Genomic DNA, 22,968 nt, shown 5'->3' on the forward strand with positions numbered 1-22,968 from the left:
CTGAAAATTTATACACAAATACATGTACAGTCTGTACATGAAAAATGTTTGTCAGATGTTTTAAGAAATGAAAAGTTTGAGCTACTGAACATGAAACATATTTCCAAGTAATAACACAATTACAAGGGATGAAATGATCTTACAACTGTGAAAATATTTATTTGAATATGTTTTTCCCTAAAATATTTCATGTAAAATCACAATAAATGAATTACATTTTTGTAGTTTCCTATTTATTAACTTAGATAAAATGTATCCATTTTCTACCATGTCAAAAAAACAATAATAATAAAGTTTTACCTTCTCTGTTTTCAAGAGTTACATCATAAAATCTGATTTATATAAAAGAACACTTACAGTAAAGATGTGCATTTCCAGTGTTAAAGTACTGAAGACAAATAATGGTTATAATAACAAACTGTAAAGTACTGAATCGAAGGAACAGTTATAAAAACAAATTGTGCTGGCAGTGTTAAAGTTATAATGCCAAAGAACAGCTACAGTAATGAACTGTGGTAGCAGTGTTAAAGTACTGCATACTAGGAATAGTTATAAAAAGAAATATATTGGCAGGAAAAATCATAACAAACCAGGAACAGTAATATTAAAGGAATATGTTGGCAATATTAAAGTACTACAAACTGGTATAATACAGAAATAAGTTGTCAGTGTAAAAGATATAGTGTAGAAACTTTCATGATTACATTGTGGTTACTAGGTTGGTTGAATCAGCAAAGAATGAGTTAAATTTTCATGACAACTTTAATACTTGACAAGATATATTTATGACATTTTGATTTGTTTTTATAGTCCTAGTGAAGATGGTTCCACCTTCCCATCCTGTCACGATCAGGCTTGGTGACACCAGACATTTATCCTGCCATTATGAAGTATGGTTGTATCAGGGTTCCATGCTCAAGATCATTAGTTAAAAGTGTACAATATTGCTTTCAGGTTTTGTTTTAGGGTGTTTTGAGTTTGGATTCATAACTTTGGTACAGCTTGTACTCAGAAATTATATAATTAGTTAATAAAAATATTTTCACTATTAATGACTGCAATAAAAATATTCTTGCTAGTTTATATATAGAAAACCTCCAAGTAAACAACTAGAATACAAATTGGTCATCTTTGTGACATCTTTTGCAATACAAAAAGATTTAAAAAAAAAAGGATGTACAATTAGAAATTACAAAATATATATATTTTCAAAAAATATAAATACCTTGTGTTAGTTTCCTGGGTTTTGGTACTGGTCTTGATAAATTATCCTGAAGCCAATTTGACTCTGGAGGAAGTGAGGTTGGTACACTAACAGGTTGGTATCGAGGAAGAGAAGCAACTATATCCTTTCTATCATCAAATGGAGATGACACTGTGCTACCAGCAGTTAATTTTTCCATCATGACAGATATCCCATCCACTATCTGCTGAGCTCCAATTTCTGACAAAATATGATACTCATAAATGTAACACATTATCTAAAGGAATTTTTTCATTCAGAAATGTTTATTATTTGTCTCATTGCTTTCTTGATAGAAATTTCAACTTTAGCAAATCCTTAAATATCTAAAAACATTATTGAATATTTTAAATTAACAAACAACATGGATTTTTGATTGATTTAAAAAAAAACATACTTTGTTTTGCTGGAGTATTACCAAATCCTGGAAGCTTTCCACCAACTCCACTTGTTCCATAGCCTTTGAAAGGAACACAACATTTTATATAAGCTCCAACAAGTAAATGTTTATATCACCACATGAACTTTAATTATATTTCTAGGAACATGTACGTGAAAGCAAAACAGAATATGTTATATGCCAGTCTCACTACATCTTCCATATTCAGTACCAATGAGGCTTTTTGTCCAGTACCAGGACTCACACATCTGGCAGACATGACAGACAAAGTAGTGACCAGGTGCCATATATACAATATCAGTTTCTCACAACAACAAGAAAAAAAAATAGTGCTCTTGTGTGAACTAGATTAGTAAGTGAATTGTAATTATCAATTATGTTTAAGCAATTTGCAAAAATATTTTTTTACAGTAAGAATTAATAGCACAATATTATTCATCTAATTTCATTTCTACTTTTAACACTGACTATTTTTAGTAATTATTATTATTATTTGAATTCACTTCACTATCATTCATTAGAACTAACAAACCAGCAAGTAGCCACAATACACAGACATTTTCAACTCAGTATACACACAACTGACAAAGGTCTATTGAAATGTTACACCTAACTACCAAAAAAACCTAAAAACGTATGTCATTTCACATCCTCCACGTATGAAATTTTTTAACGCTTAGCAACCTACAACAAGCAACAAATGAGTACGAGGTTGTAATTAGAAGAGATAAATGTTTGTTCTACTTTTCTATTTACTATTCTAAATTTTAAGAAAAATAAGTTTAATAATTTGTTTGTAAACAGTAATAATCTAAATATATATAATGGATTATAACTGAAATGTGACTGTATATTATAAAATACTAGTCCACTAAAACACAGCCAAGACATGTTCACTTTGTAAAGACTGAAGGTCAGTTTTATGTTATTGGATGCAATAACATGAGTGTATCCAAGCCACATCATTATAACTTCTGTATTGTCAGGTATAACTGAAAGATCAATATAAAAAAAAATGTATAATGTTATATAGTTTAAGCAATTTAGACTACACATTTGTGTTTTCATGTTACAATCTGTAATCATTCTAGAAAGGTAACACATAATTTATATTTACTTCCTTTTTCCTTTGAGGTTACAAAGTTGATCAAATTGAGCCAACCCACACAGAGGTACAGTAATGAAAATAACAAATAAAATATAAAGTTTTTTTTTCTAGAAAAATATTTGATAATTATCAGGTGGTTATAATGATTTCACATGTGAAAAATTTGAAAATGTTCTGATGGATGAAAGTATTTTAATCTTCAAATAAAAATTACTTTGCATGTCAACATTCTGAAACTAAAAATTTATATTAACCTGAAAATGACATAAAAAGATTGAAACATTGTTCTGTACTTTATTTTAATTAAAGTGCTAATACCTGTACCAGCCATCTTGAGAACACAAACATTTATGAGAAAAATTTTAATTAAAAATTCCTAAAATTTATTTTCAAAACCAGATATTTTTGTGTTTAAAATCCTTGTAATGTTTATCAATAACCTGCAAAAGTTTGTAAAGATATGCATACATTATCAAAAATCATAGTATAATTACTTTAGTAGTTATGAGTTGGGTAGATTCCCTTCCAACCTGTAAAGGAAAGGGTCATTAAATGTTTAGGAGTTTACAGCTTACAGTTGCAAATTTGTCTTTATTCTTTTTTACATGAAATTGTATGGATGGGTGAAATAATCTAATATTTTTTTTTTACAATTTATGCTTTAGTGTGTATTACAAAAAGTTGAAATTAAATAATTTTGAGCCTCAACATATCATTTCAGTCCATGCCAACATTTAGTCATGCAATACTTGACAACCATACATCTTTACAATAGCCCTACAATATAGTTTCCACTACACAGGGCTCTGTCATAAGGGTGCCAGTTCCAAGCACACAATACCTCCCTGAAGACTTTCAAATATCCATTTTATGTATAAAGGTAACTGTTTCTAGGTGCTCACTTCCATAGTCCACTCACATATAAATCCATAATTGTGACAATTGTACTATTTCTTGTTTTTCATGTATATTCTTTACTATTTATTATTATAAAAATAACTACTTTAAAAATTAATAAAATGATTAGACTAGATTAAGTAAGATAATGAAAAATAATAGTAATAGCAGAGATTCTTCATGACTCATGCTCACAGGCATCTTATGCATTATATAATTTGATACAGTAACATAAGCTGCACATTCAACGACTAATTTACAGGTTGTGTGTGACAGGATTATTAGTTAGACACAGTTCAAAGTGCAATAAAAATAAAGTATAAACAGATGTAGACTGTTACGATATGGGTAGGTTGATTCCACCCAACCTGTATCCCCCAATGCATTTATACTGTAACTTTTGAGAATTTGCATATAATTATTAAACACCACAAGACTTTCATAAACAAATTATTTGATATATTAATCAAATTTTAATATTCTTTAATGACTTGTTTGTGCATTTTTTTTCTTTTCAAATGTTGACCATCCAACATGCAACACAATTTTAAGATTAAAAACCATGCATCAGAAAACTGTTAAATTTCCCATGCAGAATATTTATAACCATCTAATAACCTCCAGATAACTATCAAACATTTCTTAAAAAAACAACTATATATATTACCTGTTATTTTCACTATTCTATCTTTGTATGAGTTTCACTGGTTAAACCACCCTTGTAGCCACCATAAAGAAAACAGATGGGAAATAGGTATAAATTATGCTTTTTCCTTTCTTGAATAGCTTTAAAATGTTAATAAGAGAGAGTAATTTCTATTTAGAAATTATTATTTAATATAAATATTTGTCATTTCATGTTACAACATTTATTCTAAATAGCTGAAACCTCATAACATTATAGATCTATACATATATTTATTATTTTTATTATATTGACCTTCCAGCCATGTCTGATTAACATTACAGAAGATACAATGTCCAAGGACACATGCACTCATGCCCTATCCAATAATAAAATACTGGCCTATATAAAGTGACCTGTCTTGGCTTGTTCTAGTGGACCAACATCTTGTAAAATACAGTCACATTTCAATTATAATACATTTCATATATATATGTGTTATTGCTATTTACAAACAAGTTCTTAAATTTCAGTTAAAACATATAACAGTAAATAAAGTATGGAAAACAATGGTCTCTTCTACTTAAAAACTTTGAACTCATTTGCCACTTGCCATACTTTGCTAAGCCTTATCAAGTTTTGAACATGGAGAATGCAAAAAAATATTTTTTGTTGATTTTATGTGTGTATTTTGAAATAACTAAATCATAAGTTACTATATCAGACCCACAGAATCCCACTGTAATTCATCAGGCTTAGTGACTAAGCTGTATTTGGGTCTAAAATAATTTTCTTCGAGTTTTGTAACTCCTACCTTACCACTTCAATTCTACTGTGAAAAGAAAGTTTTCCCTATGTAAACACTTTGTAAAAGCTGACACAATCACTTGGGGAACATTCTGAGCTTTTGGTTTCTTATACACAGATTATTGAGCAAAGCAGGTGTACATAAGCAAGTATTTCCAAAAATGAAAAAGGTTGTTTCATTAAATATCTCTCAGAAAAGACAGGATGTTATCTAGTTTGTCAATATCAGTAATGTGAGTTTCTAATTTGTAAGAAACTATAGACTTTGTATTTGGACATCATAAACATTTAACTGAAGCCAAAGCTACATTCAACATACCACATGACTCACAAAAATTGATATTCAGGGATTTTTTAAATACTTACTTTTAAATTAAAAAATTAACTAATGAATATTAAAATTTGTATTATAATCTATAATTTGATACCAAACTTATTGGCAAAGTCTACAAATGTGATGACATGGCCTTTGATCCCTGATCATAGGACAATTAATCAAGGTAGAGTTGAGCTATTTAGGATAAACAACTTTAGTTTTTCTTACAATCTGTAATCAAAAAATCAGAAACTGAAATGGAGCAATTTAGATTTATTTCATATTTTTTAATGGTAGTTACAAAGTGATCAAATCAATCAAGTTACTATAGAATTAGGATACCAAAAATAATAGATGAAATATGAAGTTTCACAGAAAAAAAAAACAACCTTTGATATTTATTTAGAATGTTTTATAGCATTTGCATATAAAAGTTTACAATTTTAAGATAAAAGTATTTTTAATTTTAATATGAAAAAACCACTTTGCATTCAGAGCAGTTAACACTTTAATTCCATATATTCACAAACAAAATTTTAGTAAAAATACTAAATTATAAAATTTGTTTTTTCTGTACAAAATACTTGTAATGTTTACTGAAAGCTTGCCAAATTTTGTGAAGATATACAAAATCTATTAAAATTTATAATATGGATACTCTGATGGTTACTTGTAATTACAAGGTTTGCCACTCCATTAAACACCACCTGAAAGAAATTAATAAGGCAACTTGACTAAGCAGCACCAGTAGCACAGCTGCTATCTAACCAGTCTTTAGAACACTGCAGTTAGCTCGATTAACACTTTTCAGGCTGAGTGGATCCACCGTAGTGATGTAGGATGTCTGATTGAATTGTTCATACAATTAAAACATAATACGGTGTATATGAAGAACTTTTGTCACATGAACCCTACTGTATCCTTCACTGTGCAGAATACAAGGTTTAAGTGTCATACATTCAAAATTGTATTAAACTACTTTTTGCTTATGTTATACCAATTAGTATAGCATAAAAGTCTAGCTAATAATCCATATTTTAACAGTATACATGTTTTAAGTTCTTAATTTTATAAGGCAATAGTTTTAAAAATCCTGAATTTGCCCTAGTGTGACACATTTTCTGTAGGCCTCTTCTCTATTTTATCTACCACCCTTCCAGTAAGTATGAAATTAAATGTAAATTACTCACTATAAAATCATCATTGCTCAGAAAAATCATAATTTTTATAGCCTTTGATTACAGAGCCAACAAATAGAAAATAAGTCCTCTCCTGCCACATTCTCTCTTTCAGGATTTGTTAATAGTTCTCTCTTATATTGAATTATATGTCATCATATAGAAAGTCAGTAATATTATACAATAAAACCTGTCTAAGCCAGAAACTGCATAAGGTGGAAACCTGTACAAGCCAGAAATATCACGATTTAGCAGCATTATCTTAAGATTTCTCTTATAAAAGGCCCTCTATATGGCAGAACCTACATAACGTGGATGGAAAACTATCTTTCACCTAACTCATCTATCAACACGTAGGATTAGAACCTGAGTAAAGCAGAAAAGATGTTTTTGATTAAATACTAATTTCTTATTCAATTAATAATTTCTTTCAATATTAATAAATTCTTGTTTAATTAATAATTTGTTTAAACTGTCAAATATTCATTTAGTCTTTCTACCTCTACAACATCAGTTGTACATCCACTAGATAATGGAATTATACAGCATATAAAATTGAAAAACAGAAAATTGATGATTCAGTATATTATTGCAAACATGGACGACTGTAAGAGAACATCTGAAATTACCATGAAAATTGACGTGTTAGATGCAATTGAATTTTTAAGTCATTCAATCAAATGCATAAAAGATGAATGCATAATAAAGTGCTTTTCTAACTGTGGATTTATTTTTGATAATGGTGGAGATTGTGGAGAAGTGGTTTGTTAAGCAGATGGTTCTGTGAATGCGGAAAGTTTTTGAACATTGGCAAGAATGTTTTAACAGAAACTGAAGAAACTGGTTTAAAATCTGCAATAGAATCACAAGATGGTAACAGTGTGAGAGATTCAGAAGATAAATAAAATAGAAAAGATAGTGAGGAAATAGAAATTCTTACTTCATCTCAAGTGTTAAGTTATATTAACACTATCAAATTGTATGCAAAAATAAAAAGGGAAAATGAACTTCATGAAAAGGCCATAGAATTGGTGTTCTCTTTTAATGGCATGAGAAAGCCTATTAAAAAAATGAAACAGTTGAAATTGGACACTTTCTAAAAATAAATTTGATTAAGATTTTGTGTACTTATGTATATTTTGAATGTCTATTTTTGTAGACAAAAGAATCCACTTCATTATGGAAATAGAGGAACAAAACAGTCTATCGTTTCTTGACATACTCATCAGCAAACAAGACAAATAACCACAGAAAACCCACCCACATGGACAGATACCTATACTTCCAATCCTATCATCCAACCTCGATAAAGCATGGTATAACTCAATGCTAAAACAAGAGAGCAGAAAACATTTGCGATAAGATATCCATAAGATCGTAGAGAGTTTTGAACAGAATGGTTACACCTTCTCCTTCATCTAAAACTCCTTGAAGAAGACCACGACAGAAAGAAAATATCAGAAAGTCACCACCACTACCACCATTTACCTACCGTACATACAACATTTCAGTGAAAAACTCAAATCCATAGCCAAAAAATTCAACACAGAAACTGATGGAAATCCTACAATACCTTAAGGTCCATTCTGGTAAAAAACAAAGTGACCTACCAAAGAGAATCTCAAAAACGTCATCTATGAAATTCCTTGTTCCTGCAACAATACATACATTGGAGAAATGGAAAGAAAACTAGCAAGAATAAAAGAACATAAAGATAGTACAAGACTCATGAAAACACAAAATTCAGCCATTGCAGAGCACATCAACCAGACACAGAATAAATTGGGAGAAAGCTAGAATCATCAAAACAGAGAAATTCTGGAAGACAAGAAAAATCAAAGAATCATTTTATATTAACAATATTAAACCTTCACTTAACAAAGAATTTGGATTAGAGGTGAGTAACCTGTAGCTCCCATTGGTTGAATCTCCAGGAAATCTCTTCTCCAATCAGAAACAGTGATAAATCAACCAATCACAACACACTCTTCACAATCCACCAGGACACTATAAAAAACTGTCAGCACCTACACACACACACACACACACTGACTTGAAGACAAAAGGTGGAAGACTTTAGAAACATCGTCCTCTATACTTGTGCCTCAACAACAGACAGTTGCTGTCCATTCTACAAAGTTTCATCATGAATACTCTGCCTGAACAATCTATCAAAGAGTTCCACTCAAAAAATATATATAATTAAGGAAATGCATGTTCACTGTCTAAACTGGAAAACCTGCTTAGGCCGGAAATTTTACTCGGTCCCGTGCAATTCCGCCTTAGGTTTTACTGTACTATATTGTGTTCTGAACAGATAATTGTCAATTTCACTTGTAATACTTCTCTTTTATATTTAATTATGTTATTATATAGACAGCCAATGACATTATATTATGTAGTGTTCTGAACTGATAATTATCAATTTCACTTGTAATACTACTTTGGTTTCCACAGAAATCACAACAACTAGCTTGAATGAACTTGTAAAAGCTCTTGTCATATGGTTATAAAGCCAGAAAAACTGTTACTGTTAAATAACAATTTTCTGCTTTTTGCATGTTATTATTCTATATTCTTTGGTGCATTATTTAATTAAATAAAAATTACTTAATGCACAACTACCATTAGAATAGAAAAAAAGTATGATTAAGTGTTATCAATAGTCAACATAAATTAAAAAAAGGACAACTGGGTAATTGCTTTATTTCTTGTTTACCATGATTATACTTTATTTATTATAAAAATAAATGAGATTTACAAACAGGAATCTCTTTAGGTTAATTTAGGTTGGATTCAATAAAATAAATAATAATAATATAATAAATATTTCATGAGGCATGCACATAAGCAGTTTGGAGTAGTGCATGGGTAAGGTAATTCAGTAGTCTACCATGAGCTGCACATATGAGAGTAGGAGTTAGATGCAATTCAAAGGGCAATAAAACAAAATGCATTTGTAAATAGATATATACTGGTACAAGTTTAAAGCTACTTAGAATAAAACAAATGAGAATCTTGTTTCATTTGATGTCATTCTAGAATGGGAGGGAAGAATAATTGACTTATTTTTACTTACTTTTTTGGTGGTTACAAAGTCGGTCAAGTTGACCAACTGTGTATAGAGTTAGGGTAGAAAAAATAATAGATAAAATATAAAGTTTTATTGAAATCAAACATCTGAAATACATTTAGGAGATTTTAGAAATTACACAAATGAAATCTGAAATTTTTGAGATAAAGAAATGTACTTTTAATCTTAACATAAAAATCACTTTGCACACTATTCAAAACAAATATTTGATATTGAAATACAAATCTTTTTCAGTTGACTGAAAATACTTCATTAAAAGTATGATTTTTTGTACATGAAAGAACATAATTTCACCGAAAGAAAATTTGTGAAGATATACACACCATATTAAAAGTTATTAGTATGAAATCTATAAAGACTTTAAACAATTACAAGGAGGTCACAAGGTCAGTCAAATTGATGAAGCTCCTGTTGAGAGAGATACAGGCACATTCTCAAATGTTACAGAATACAAAAATTTTAGTTTACAGTTTAAAATTTTGGCTACAAGATCTCTGGAAGACAAACGGATGATAAAGTATTAAAGGTAACAAATGCATTTTTTTTGCATTATAGGTTTAAATCTACATAAAATATGCTTAGTTAATCTGGCTTGAATATATTTATAAAAAATATAACTGGTACTTAAAGCAACATACCAACAGAAATCTGAGGTTCATCATCATACTTGTCTTTTTCAGTCTCATCAAATAATAAAACCAGAAGTTTCTGCACCAAAAAGTGAAACACACAAAGAATGAACAGAAGTAACTGTAGGCACATTTATGACTTAAATGCATCAGTTTTTTTTTTCTTGCCAATAAAGACTAAATGTTTTTATACTCTTAAATTAGAATTCTTATATTCAATAATAAGGTTTCCTGCTAATTAAACTGTTAGACAAGAATTGATTTTATGACAAAAAAAAAGATATTTACATGCAGATCAAACCCACTGTTACTGGCAAACTTACTGTTTTTCAAGAGAAACAAGCATAAACAAAACTTAACAATAAGATATTACAGTTCCAACTATATAACATCATTGAATTTGCACTTTTCTAACATTTAGTAGAGCACATACTGAATGTGTTTTTAAACCCATTTATTGATTGGTGTAGCTTTCGCAACCTCTCATGCAACAAATGTCATGATATTTATTTACCTTTGCTTCTGCACGAACAAGTCTATAGGTTTCAATACCATAAAGAGGTTGTGGAGGTCCATGGCAAGCTGTAAAGCATTCATGACAATTCAATAAATATTTGTTACAAAACAATTAAACAGAAAATGGTGTATTAGAAGAATTTTTTGAAAATTTCTGTGTATCACAGGTTTATCCTCCTTAAACCAAACCTAGTTATCCTGACATTAATCAAATTATGATAAACCCAGCTCTGATCACCACCACCCCACTTGAAACATGGAATATAAACTAACTGGTAATTAATATCAAACAGTAAAAACAATAAAACAGTAGCTAACTAGTTATTTGGTGACCCAAAGAGCTCCTAGCCATAATATCTCAGTGCCTAAACCTTACTTCAAACACATATATACTTGAGTTGAATAAAACTGTTAAGTAAAACATAGAAATCTCTATTAAAACATCTATTTGGGTTTCTATTTATGGAAAGAAAAACCTTTTTTTCTGTAATTCATATTCCACATAAAAAACTTTTATAAGAGTTTCTGAATTTTGGGGTCAGCAAAACACAATCCAATGATAAGAATATGAAACTAAGTTAGTAAACTACAATAGCTCAGTTAAATCATAATTACATCGTGTAATCTTTAGCCATTCACCACCAGCTGTATCTAGCAGAAAGATAAAACACCGACCAACTGCATAAGTGCCATGAATATCAATCACTAAGACAACCTATTATTTTAACCTCAATTCACTGAAAGCTGGTGCAACATGGAACTTGTTTCACACTTTCGAACACCTCTTTATACGTCAAGTACAGGGTGCTTCAAAAAAGTGTTAACACTTCTGAAAATATTTTTTCTTTCCCTCGCAGTTGACTGAAATGACAATGATAGATGATGTTTCACTCCACTTTGCTTTAAATGTTTGTGCTCATCTTAACAAAAAATTTGAGCAGAGATGGACTGGCAGAGGAGGGCCTGTGAAATGACCAGCACATTTGCCAAATCTCATGCTTTGTGATTTCTGGTTGTGGGGTATAGTAAAGAAACATGTCTATGCTAGCTACCAAGCCATATGATGTGTGAAACCTGACAGAAAATTGAAAATGTGATTGCAACAATACCACAGAAAATGTGCCTATGGACTCTGAAGACAACCTGAAGGAGATTCCAGGTATGTGTTGGCAATGATGGTGAACAACTGGAGACTCAGACATTTTGAAGCTATTAAGATACATTTGTTATCATGTTACAGTATATTATCCATTCTTTTTCCATTAAAAACGATAGTCCCATATAAGTGTTAACATTTTTTGAAGAACCCTGTATTTTATGAAACCTTTTTGTTTTTCTAGTATATGGAGAGATGACAGTTTCCCACAAAATAATGAAAAGCATTGCTACTTAAATTTTTGAAATTAAAACAAAACAGATGCCTCACAAATAACCTTATGGTAAATCACTGCTGAATCATTAAAACTACAGACTTACCTATATTCCCACTAGTACCAGTAAGCTTGATTTTCTACACTTTCTAAAGTGAATTATTATAAAAATTGTAAAACCAACAAATTCTGCATCATCAAGAGCCACTTCTATATGTTTCAGACTAACAGTTGTACATATAAGGGTTGTGATAACATTAATAGAGTATGATATACACAGTAACTATTACCACTTTATACTTTCAGCATAAAAGTTTTCAAAGTTACTTAATTTTGCAGTTGTTGGATTCACAAAAATGTATCATCTATCAAACCAAGATTTTGTTGTAATATTTTTTAATTATTAAAAAACACTGGTCCAAAATGCATCCATGTTAGAAATATATGCAATATAACACATAACATGTAAATATGTGACGTATCAATGTGTTTATGAACCCTTTCTGGACCACAAACACTTTCAGGTGTCAAGTGACATCTGTTAAATTTCAAAACATAAGCAAAATTAATAATTCTAATCTTATTTCAACCATTTTTAATTAAATTTTTAGAATTGATAATTTGTCAATTTTAAACACTTACCCAATATAATTTGCTCCCAGATAATTAAAAAGTTTCAGTCTTTATTTCTGAAAAGCCTTTGGGGAGAAATTATTGTACTTTGAAAATATAGTCATCCATATTTTAATTCTCAGATGGTTTCATCGGTTTCAATAGTATAATCTTATGTTCTCATCTTTTTATGATATTGTAGCTGCAACCCAAATAACTAATACCAAAATTCAGACTTGAGAACAATTACACACAATTTAATTATCATTGGATAAACAGATTACAAATCATTTAAAGTAGCACAAATAAAGTAGCATGAGAAGTAACTTATATAGTTGAAAGTGACCAGATGTAACTTTTATAGAGAAAAACAGAATGTGATGGAAAGTTTAAAAGACTTAGAAACAATCCACAAATCTGAAAAATATTTTCTAGTTTCTTCAGATGTTTGTTTCATTCCTAAATATGTTTTAGTGCTAATTTACATTATTTGAACGCTATGGAAATTTTCTTCTATGACAATACATCAGGTTAAGCTTAGTTAGGCTTAGCAAGTAGAGTAGATGACACCAAAATATTCTAATGACTTATTGACTTAATGACTTACTTATTACTTCTGCCACTGAAGGTAATGGAGATTATGTTTTCATCCCTATATGTATCTGAGTTTGTCAGCATGATTTCTTGAAAACAGTTGAATGGATTTGAATGAAAGTTGATATACATTTGAATTACAACCCAACTAAGAAATTACTAGTTTTTGGAGGGTCAAAATCAAGTTACCAAAAGGGCATGAAAAAACAATCCTTTAACATGGGTACCAATTTTTCACACTATTTTTGTTCTATAACTCAATATAAAATTATCAAATTTTAATTAAACTTGGTTGACATGTGTAAATTTTATTCCTCATTGTCCTCTCAAATATGGTCCACATCCATTGGTGATGACAAACATACAGATAGGTTTCTGTATTATTTGAGAATCAAATACAATCAACACTGCATAGTGGAGGTGTGCACTCTACTGGGTGCCCTCTAGTTGAATATGATTTTAAAATTTATCATATTAACCAAGAATTTATATTAACCAGAGTTGATACCATTTTCAAAGGCTCTAGGTCACCAATAAATATTTATCAGAATTTACAGTATTTTTGACCATTTTTTGCAAGAATTCGTGACCACTGCAACCAACAAAATAAAGTATTAAGAGAAGCATGTTAAAAAAATATAATCAAGTTGAAAGTAGCTAGATGTATAACATGGAACTTACTGAACAACAAGGTAAAATTCTATGAACAACAAATACATTAATATTTTTTGAAAACAGTGTCTCAACAAATTTTTCAACATTTCACAGTATAATAATTTTAAAAAAATATATAAAATCATAATTTTTTTCAAGATTAAACTACATACTATTTAACACATTTGTTTTAAGCTACATACAATTTGGTGGAGTATTTATACTGTGAGAAGGAAAATAGTTACAGAATCTTACAGATATCCCTTTGGCCCAGAAAGAGTTAAGAGTTGAAGACTTAAGCTATTATTAAAAACTCTGATTTCAAATTTAAAAAAAAAAGAAAAAATAGTGTCTACAAAACACTTGTGCAACTATTTTGTAACTTTTGTAACAAAATGAATTCAAGAAAATATTTTTATGATAACCTAAAGATTACAAAACCCACCTGCTGCTTCTTTCAAGTAATGTTCTTCCCTCTGAAGTCCCTCGCGGAATGACGGGTGCCCTTGTTGTACTAAGTATCCAAGTAGCTTCAACACCTATTAAAAAAATCGAAACAAAACTGTTATGACAGAAGCACATAATATTTTGTTCAACAAAGCACAGGACAAGTTTCAAAACATACCATATGAATATAAAGAAACATAACCTGTAGTTTGGACAACCAAGTTCTGAATATATGTTACTACCTATCAAAAAAGTAAACAACGAATGAAAGAAATGCAGAATTTTCACTGATAACTTCAGCTGAACTAATAATTCCTTTTAAGCAATTTCAAAACAGGATCTAAGAATTCACAAGTTTCAACAAATGCTTGTTTTTCTCTCTCTCATAATCAAACATGCAACACTTAAAAACTACTTCTTTTATCAAGTTTCCAAAGGTTTGGAACTTTTCTTTACAAATTTTATTTATTATTCATGCAACATTTGATGGACAAACACAAAATATGTAACCACGAATGTTCCACCATGTTTTCGTTTATTACTAATTTTAACAGAAGTTCATGAATTTTATCTCATGTCTCAACCACTACTATGTCTGTCATGTTCCAACCAACCTGGAGAGCCCTGGTATCGGATAAAATGCCTCGTAAACACCAGATATAACAGATATAGCATGGCTTACATATTAATATACACTGTTCTTGACTTTCATTCAATTCTTATTAATAACAAACTTTAATGTTTTTCAATATAAATTTAGCATATTCTTAAAGATCTGGATGTAAAGGAAATCCAACAAATCACAAAATCATTGGAGTATGTTTAAAAATTGCATGAAATAATGAAAAGAAATTAAGAGTAAGTTTGTGAAAATAAACAGCACAGGTTCAAAAGTTTTCCAACATGACACTTAAGGAGTTACTTTTATATCTTGCAATTTTTCCCAACAGCACATACACACAAAAAAAAAATCTTAAGTTATTATTTCATGGTATATTAAATATAAATATCAATGGACTATCAGACATTAACACATTTTTAAAGTATACTTTTACCAGGTTTCAGAAATACTAGTTTGTTTCTTTAAATTTCAAGCAAAGCCTCACAAGGGCTCTCTGACTTAGAAGTGATCAACTATAGGGAAGGCATTTAGTCAACATCATCCACTGCTAACTCTTGAGCTACTCTTTACCAACAAAAAAAAGGGATTATAGCACCCCTATGGCCAACAGGATGAGAATGTTCAGTGATGTGATTTGAATGCACAACCCACATGTTGGAGGACAAGTGCCCTAACCAGAAGTCAACACCAGGCCTAGATCAGGAATATAATTAACTAAAAGACAAGCAGTACAATAAAAAATGTTACATTATCCATAATTTACTGTGTATAGTTTGACAGAAACATACCTTGAGCTTAGCATACACAGACCCATGCTGTAATCTGGAGAGTAGGAATTCCAGAAGCTTTTGACAGTTAGCATCATCATCTCCTAAACAAATATCTATAAAAAAATGTAAACATTATTAAACAGCAGATGAATGTTAAATATATTTTTATGTATTACACATTTCATATCAATGAAAAACTTTAACCTTTTAAACATTTCTGTAAAGAATTTTATTAACAAATCTTTTGTCAAGTAAAAATGTGGTTAACTTACTGCAAACAAGATCATGAAACCATGGAGAATAAGATTTTTTTAATATTAGATCTATTCAACCATCAAACGTTTTCTTCCTGAACAATTTCTATATATTTTTTTTTCATTATATGAAAGCCCAAATTTTTAAACAAACAACACAATATCCAGGTTTTCTAACTTACACTTTTGCCATTGTTAATCCTGAATGCAATAAATTTGGTAATAAAATATTTCTTGATACATGTTTATATCTTAGAAACTAGAATTTATAAAAACAACAAACACTTTACAGCTACTTTTTGAGGTAATTAACAAATACTGCAAATTGAATTTTATCCTACCTAGAACATAGTGTTTTAATTAAAATACCTTATGAAACAAAACTTTCTAAAGCTTTACTGGGAGAAATAAAAACATCTACAATATAAATTTACTGATCTACATACTCTTTCCTAAAGGATGTTCTTTCCTAAACAAACAAAATCAAATAATAATCAGCAAAGAATATTTTAAACAGAAAGATCAACTTGAAAATAACAACACTAACACCTTGATTACTTTCATATTAAAAAAAAAAAAAGAGAATATTTATAAAACATTTGATACAAATACTTTGTCGTCATTGTACATTGCATCAAACTATTCTAGGACTATCAGTCCTAGCTGTCTCTACATTTGAAGTTACAGACTATTAAGAAGACAATTAACTAATGCCATCCATGAGTCACTACTCTGATTGTTACCCTTATAATGCACCCATGGGCCACTACTCTGATTGTTATCCTTATAATGCACCCATAGTGCCAAAATGCAGAGAATGAAATTTTTTTTCTTTGTCAGTAATAGGGCACAAACTATGAAATTTAATATCTGATCCAACATGCTCAAACCCAAATATTTATTATTCAGAACAACAAATTCTCTTAATCATTATTTACAATGTTAAAAATCTTTTACTGGTAAATAACAACTTCCAAATAGCATAGTTATATACACTTAGAGCAAAATTAAATGTCAATCTGGCCATCGGTGATTATGAGTGAAGTTACAAGTACATTTTGTTTTTCTTCACACCCAATGTTATTTACCGTATTTATAAATTACCATTCCTTTCTGTGGTTTGGGATGAAAAAATACAAAACTCATATTAAAGATACAACCTGAGAAATGTATATTTTGTATGTGACATAAAATTTTTATAACCATGCTCATATGCTTAAACTGGAATTTCCATTATTTTATTTCAAAGTACTATTATCTTCATATATGACAAGCATAGTTTAACCATTTAAACATTCACACACTTTCACAATTACTCAGATTTTACCTTGAAGTCCAAGGTTGGAATATTACCAAACTAAAAAAAAAATAAAGATTTAGATGGCATCATTATGATACATTGCAGACTATATATCACAACATGGCAATTAAATAATAAAATAAGTAAGGTATAACATTCTGATTTTAAGACTAACATTACCAACTCTCTGTTAACAACTACCAAAAGAGTTAATAAATAATACAGAATCCTCAATAAACACAGTATTCATAGTTGTGTACTAAGTTACAAAAAATGCTCACAGAAAGTGGTGGTAAACAATAATCTAGACAGAAGTCAACAAACTTAATACAGTTATTAGACTTGATAAAAGTTCTTCATATTGGGTTTTGTTAGTCTCTTAATAACCACATCTGTAATTTGTTGTATTAAGTGAAATTTTCTGAGAGCGAGATTATATTTTAGGTACTAGCAATATGTTGCTGTTAAGTTTACATTAAAGACATCAGCAAAGTAAAACCCACTAACTAGTTGAATAGTGCTGTGACTCATCAGAGACTGCTTCACATTTAATTAAATATTATTGCATTATAATATCTTGTGTGTAACATTCTATGCCTCAATCAGTCTATAGTAAATGTCCAAAATGTAGTTCAAGTTAGCTAGATTGATGGATATATCTGGACTGTGTGACTATCGCTTTAGTCACAAAATAATTGTATAGTGGGAAACTTAATGTGAATTTATCAATTTCATTGTAACAACAAGGTAGAGAAGAATAATTCATCTTGTCAGATTGTGTTATAAAGTAACTGAAGCAGCTTGTGTGATGTTTGGCAAAAAACAAACAAGAGAATTATTTAAAGCTAGGGATACAACTGTGGTAATCAAGTATGTAATAAACATTTGTATATACATTTTACTTGTTTTAATATGTTATTTCAAAACAAGTGGATTGTGTACTATATGTTTATTATTGAAATTTATCACCAACAAATCACAGACACCTACTGTAAAAAATCCACATTATACATAAAAAACTGATGTCATTAACAAATAGAAAGTAATGAAACATTGCCAGCTATGTGCTGCTGGTTGTGACCATGACCTTTTTTCCTTCTTTTTATAATTTGTAATTTTGTACATGTGATATTCTCATATACACTAGTTTCAATCAGAATAAATAGACAAGGTCTGCAAAATTAGACTGTTTTCACGTGCCTCTGACCAACATGACACAAAGAAAGGGGCATTACACAAAAATACATAATTTGCAATTTTTAATGTCAATCCAATGTTAAAAACAAAACAAGCATTTCTAGTGTTTGTAGAGCTGGAAAAAGACAAATAACTTGTTTGTTTTTTCTTCCCCCAGCTCACTGTGAGCCCCCTGAAAGAAGAAAATGTTATAACTAATAGCTAAAATGAAACCTTTTAAATCTGAAATAAGAAAACAACACAAGTCTTGAAATCAACACTAACAAACTGAAATCTATAAAACTTACATTACACAGCACTTAAGTCTATCACCAAAACTAAAATCAGTCTCTTTTACATGGTAGAACTTGGTCTTTATATAATAACATAGAAATGAAACAAAACAAGCCAGGCTGCTCTGGAGACACATATCAATAATATGACTTGTGATCACACTGACTTCAATACAATGGTAGATATAGCCCTTAAACAATACAAAACTTTCACCTGTTCTGTAAATTTTACTGATTTCAGAAGTATAATTAGTAGTAAGATTGCTTAATTTAATTTGAATGTAACAAAGTAAAATATTGTGACATGCTCAATACAGAGGTAACTATAACTTTAGGGTTAACGAGCTATAAAATACACAAGTTATTTTCCAATTAATGAGCATCAGTAAAACACTGGATGTTTTCAATGTCAAAAAGTTGAGGACTTAGAGAAATTATTTAGGACAAAAATGAAAGCACTTGAACAAATTTTAAAATTATCCTATGACATACTTGGTAATGCAATCATTACTACTCTCTAGGTTTCAGTAAAATATTCATAACCATTTGTTCTACTGGGGCTTGTAAAACTATAATCAATAATAATAAGGCTTCAGACACTGTCATGAATAAACATATTATTTACTGTGATAAAAAAGTTGCATTTGCTAACAGTATAAAATGAAACATTTTTGACTAGCATAACAGTGCTTAACTGACTTCTACATTTCTGCAATGCTTGAATGACTTCAAAAATCTTATGTTGGTAATGGAGAATAATTTAGATAAATTCAGAGGGCAGAAATCAGTTTAAAATAACTCTACAACTTTTGCAGAAGTTTGTTTAGTAGCTGACATAGATTTTGGTGCAACATACCCAGCCATTTTTACTGTAGATTTCAGTGTTAAATGGCTTTAGAGAGAAACTTGGGAAGTGGTAATGAAACAACTGATATCTCTCCTTTCTTTCAAGGATCAATATAAAAATAATTCTATAACCTGAGCCTGGTTTTAATAGATTTGCCTACATTTTAATAAAAAATTTTCTGTAGGCTAGTAAAAGAAAAATAATATGAAAAATAATAACAACAAATGGATAAATTTTGTCTAAAGATTGGAAAATCTATTTTTAGCTATTTTCAATTTTTTAGTAGTTTTGACCATCAAGATAGGTTTGATTGCTGTTTAAAGAACAAGTTTGCTTCTGTAGTTCATGATAATCAACAAGCTTTATTTTCACTCTTCTTCCATACATGACCTTTTGAATTCTACTGGTCTCTCACCATTGTGCACATCAAATACCTCATAAAATAAACCTCCCTAATTTGTATAAGTTAAATATCTCTGGTGTTAGGCAAAGGAGGATTCAATAATCTTCAAACACCCCAGATGGCATGGTTTATTCATCTAAATATCTACCAGGTTAATGAGTTTTTTTGGTTGAGCAATTCATGTCAGATGGATCTAAAGTATCACACGCAGGTTCATGTTAAAAAAAAACAACACAGACCTTTATCTTTTTAATCCCATAATATTTCATATGTGCTTCCAGAATTATTTTTAAGATGACCTAATAATTATTACCACCCACATCTAATAACATTTAAATTTTCTTAATTTTGTTTTCCCTTCATCATTAGAGGAACCACACAGAGCATTGTTGTGTTAAAAACCTCAAACCTCTCCCTGCTAAACAGTTGGTATTATTATCTGATGAGTAAATAAATTTCAGGTAGGCACTGACAGTGTCCATTCTTATTTAAGGAGTTAACAAGTAAAACATTATCACTATTAAAAATTAAGAATTTGAAAGATTTTTTTATTTGTAGTAATTTTGCTAACTTATAATGCAGAAACTATATATATCAAATTTTAATTGAAAGACACAAAGCTATTAATGAAAAACGAAATAAAGTTTATACACTACTAGGTCTACTAGGCCATTGATGAAAGTCTAACACGACTTGCTACTTTAAAAACTACCCTACCAACAGTTGCATTTCAAACCACAATTCAAACATCAACTATATATTTCTGTTTCAGGTAAAATAAAAGGAGAAAGAGAAAATTAAACTTAAATATAAGTAATAATATGACATAAATTATACTCTTCAAAACAAGAAACACAAAAGGGATATTTTTTATTTTAAAAAGAAATATATGTAATAACATTACAAACTCAGAGTATGTGATGTTACACGTGTTAAGGCACTGATTGTCAGACCAAAATGACAATAAAAGTTGTGCACTTTGAAAACGAAGGAAAACATTGGATTTTTCGCCAAAACGCATTCGTGTCCAATAAATTTGTTTGAGAGATCTGCATGTTCTGCAAGTGCAACATGTGCAAAATCCCTTTAAAAGTAACGGGTTCTCGGTTTCCATAGCTCAGTATTAAGCCACCGACACGCAATACAGTTACGCCAATACTGACTAAAGTACAACGCCATTGGTCGCTTGAAAGCAGGCGAATCTCGATCAGATATTGCCAGAGCTGTGAATGTCCACCCAAGCACCATCACAAGGCTATGGTATCGTCACCAACAACATGGATCAACTTGTGACCGTCCACAATCTGGCCACCACTGGACTGCCTCTCGGGCTGCGTGATCACCATACCTGCACAAGATCGCTACATCCAGTTCGCCAAGCACGTGCACCTGGGGCACATCGGATATGGCCTCATCGGCGATAGGGCACCACCACTGCGGCGGATGGAAGGACTACTGCCTCAACCCAAACTACCAGGGTCTGCGCCATCGCCTACAATGCCAGATTTTTCGATCAGAACGATACGCCGACGAGATTCTTAGGCCCCATGCAACCCAACCATCTACATGAGATGCAGGAATCTCTGACCTCGTTCTTCCTGGCCCTTCAGATCACCAGATTTAAACCCCATCGAACATCCAGTCACCGAGTCTGCAACAACCTCAACCGGAGATGCCAAGCAGTTATTGATGCTCACAGGGGGCAAACTCGTTATTGACGTTGAGTGATGTTAAACTTCAACTAGTGAGCGTGGACTTTGCCTTTGCAGACTTTTGATGTTCAGCAGTGAATGTGCAAAGTTTCACACGTCATACAGAACTACCGGAATAAACTTGTTAACAATTTGTCTCAAATTTTGCCTTTTGTGTTTCTTTTTTTGAAGAGTATATTTAGTCACATTTTGAATGATTATAACTTAAAATTTGTTAAGTTTTGTTAAAATTTATTACTTAAATTTGTTATAACTTGTCTCTCTCAAGTCATTTTTAAAATTCAACTTAATTACATTTCAAATTACTGTTCATGAAAAATTCCAATTTGACTTAGTAAGCAGAAATTTGTTTTGTATTTTATTCGGTTTATCCCTTTAGATTCCCACTTAGAAGAGATTAATTGTAATATTAATTGAAGCAGTTAAGTTGTTACCTTTACCACTTATAGTATGTGTACATAGACATTTTATTTTACTAATCTAAAATGTTGAAACCTCAGAAGTATCATTCCCTCAACCAAACTTAAGATCCTCATACATACAGGGGTTTGTGATGTTCTTCAGACATAGAATGTTTCTAGAAATATAAGTTTTTTTTTTGCTTTCATCTTGTTTTCTCTGAAGAAATTCACAACAGACTATCTGCTTCATGTCTATAACAAGGATCAAACCCCAAACTATTGTATTATAAAACACCAAACTTACCAGACAGCGACTGGAAGATACTTATAAAAGAATCTAACAGCAAAAAAATGAGCACTACAAAATATTGCAACATTCTATATATTCAATAGAAGAGGGGTATAAGCTACTAGATATTGCATTTAGTTACTTAGAAATGCAATGGAGTCAGTAAATCATTCCATAAACCTGGCAGAAGTATGTACTGCCTCATATTTTACATGACAGAGGTCACAGATTACCATTCAACACTCCATAAAGATGTCCAGGCAGGGAAGATTCTGCATCAGAGGTTGCCCTGACTAAATCAGGATACTGAAGAACAAGAAAAAGATAATGAGGTCAAAATTAGTTTTGAATATAATAATTTGGTTTTCACTTTATTTCTACAAGCAATATTTATTTGATAAGCAGAATATT

At 30.3% G+C, this 22,968-nt stretch overlaps 2 protein-coding genes across 9 annotated transcripts in view; one reads left to right on the plus strand and one right to left on the minus strand.

Moving 5' to 3' along the window:
* The window catches only part of LOC143230509 (rap1 GTPase-activating protein 1-like), a 148,921-nt gene extending 147,869 nt beyond the window's left edge, over positions 1 to 1,052 (plus strand). For both annotated transcript variants that reach the window (XR_013016474.1, XR_013016471.1), the window contains exon 19: positions 811 to 1,052. The gene's annotated coding sequence lies outside the window, so the exon portion shown is untranslated. The remainder of the gene's footprint in view (positions 1 to 810) is intronic.
* Positions 1 to 22,968, minus strand: part of LOC143230510 (AP-4 complex accessory subunit tepsin-like) — a 58,829-nt gene that overhangs the window by 27,553 nt on the left and 8,308 nt on the right. For all 7 annotated transcript variants that reach the window (XM_076464200.1, XM_076464202.1, XM_076464203.1 and 4 more), the window contains exons 3-9: positions 22,791 to 22,863; positions 15,901 to 15,995; positions 14,489 to 14,582; positions 10,812 to 10,879; positions 10,307 to 10,376; positions 1,641 to 1,703; positions 1,226 to 1,444 (exon numbers count right to left, since the gene is read on the minus strand). In XM_076464200.1, coding sequence (XP_076320315.1) covers positions 1,226 to 1,444; positions 1,641 to 1,703; positions 10,307 to 10,376; positions 10,812 to 10,879; positions 14,489 to 14,582; positions 15,901 to 15,995; positions 22,791 to 22,863 — 682 coding nt within the window. The remainder of the gene's footprint in view (positions 1 to 1,225; positions 1,445 to 1,640; positions 1,704 to 10,306; positions 10,377 to 10,811; positions 10,880 to 14,488; positions 14,583 to 15,900; positions 15,996 to 22,790; positions 22,864 to 22,968) is intronic.

This window comes from Tachypleus tridentatus, chromosome 10 (assembly GCF_004210375.1).
Source record: "Tachypleus tridentatus isolate NWPU-2018 chromosome 10, ASM421037v1, whole genome shotgun sequence".
NCBI lineage: Eukaryota > Metazoa > Arthropoda > Merostomata > Xiphosura > Limulidae > Tachypleus > Tachypleus tridentatus.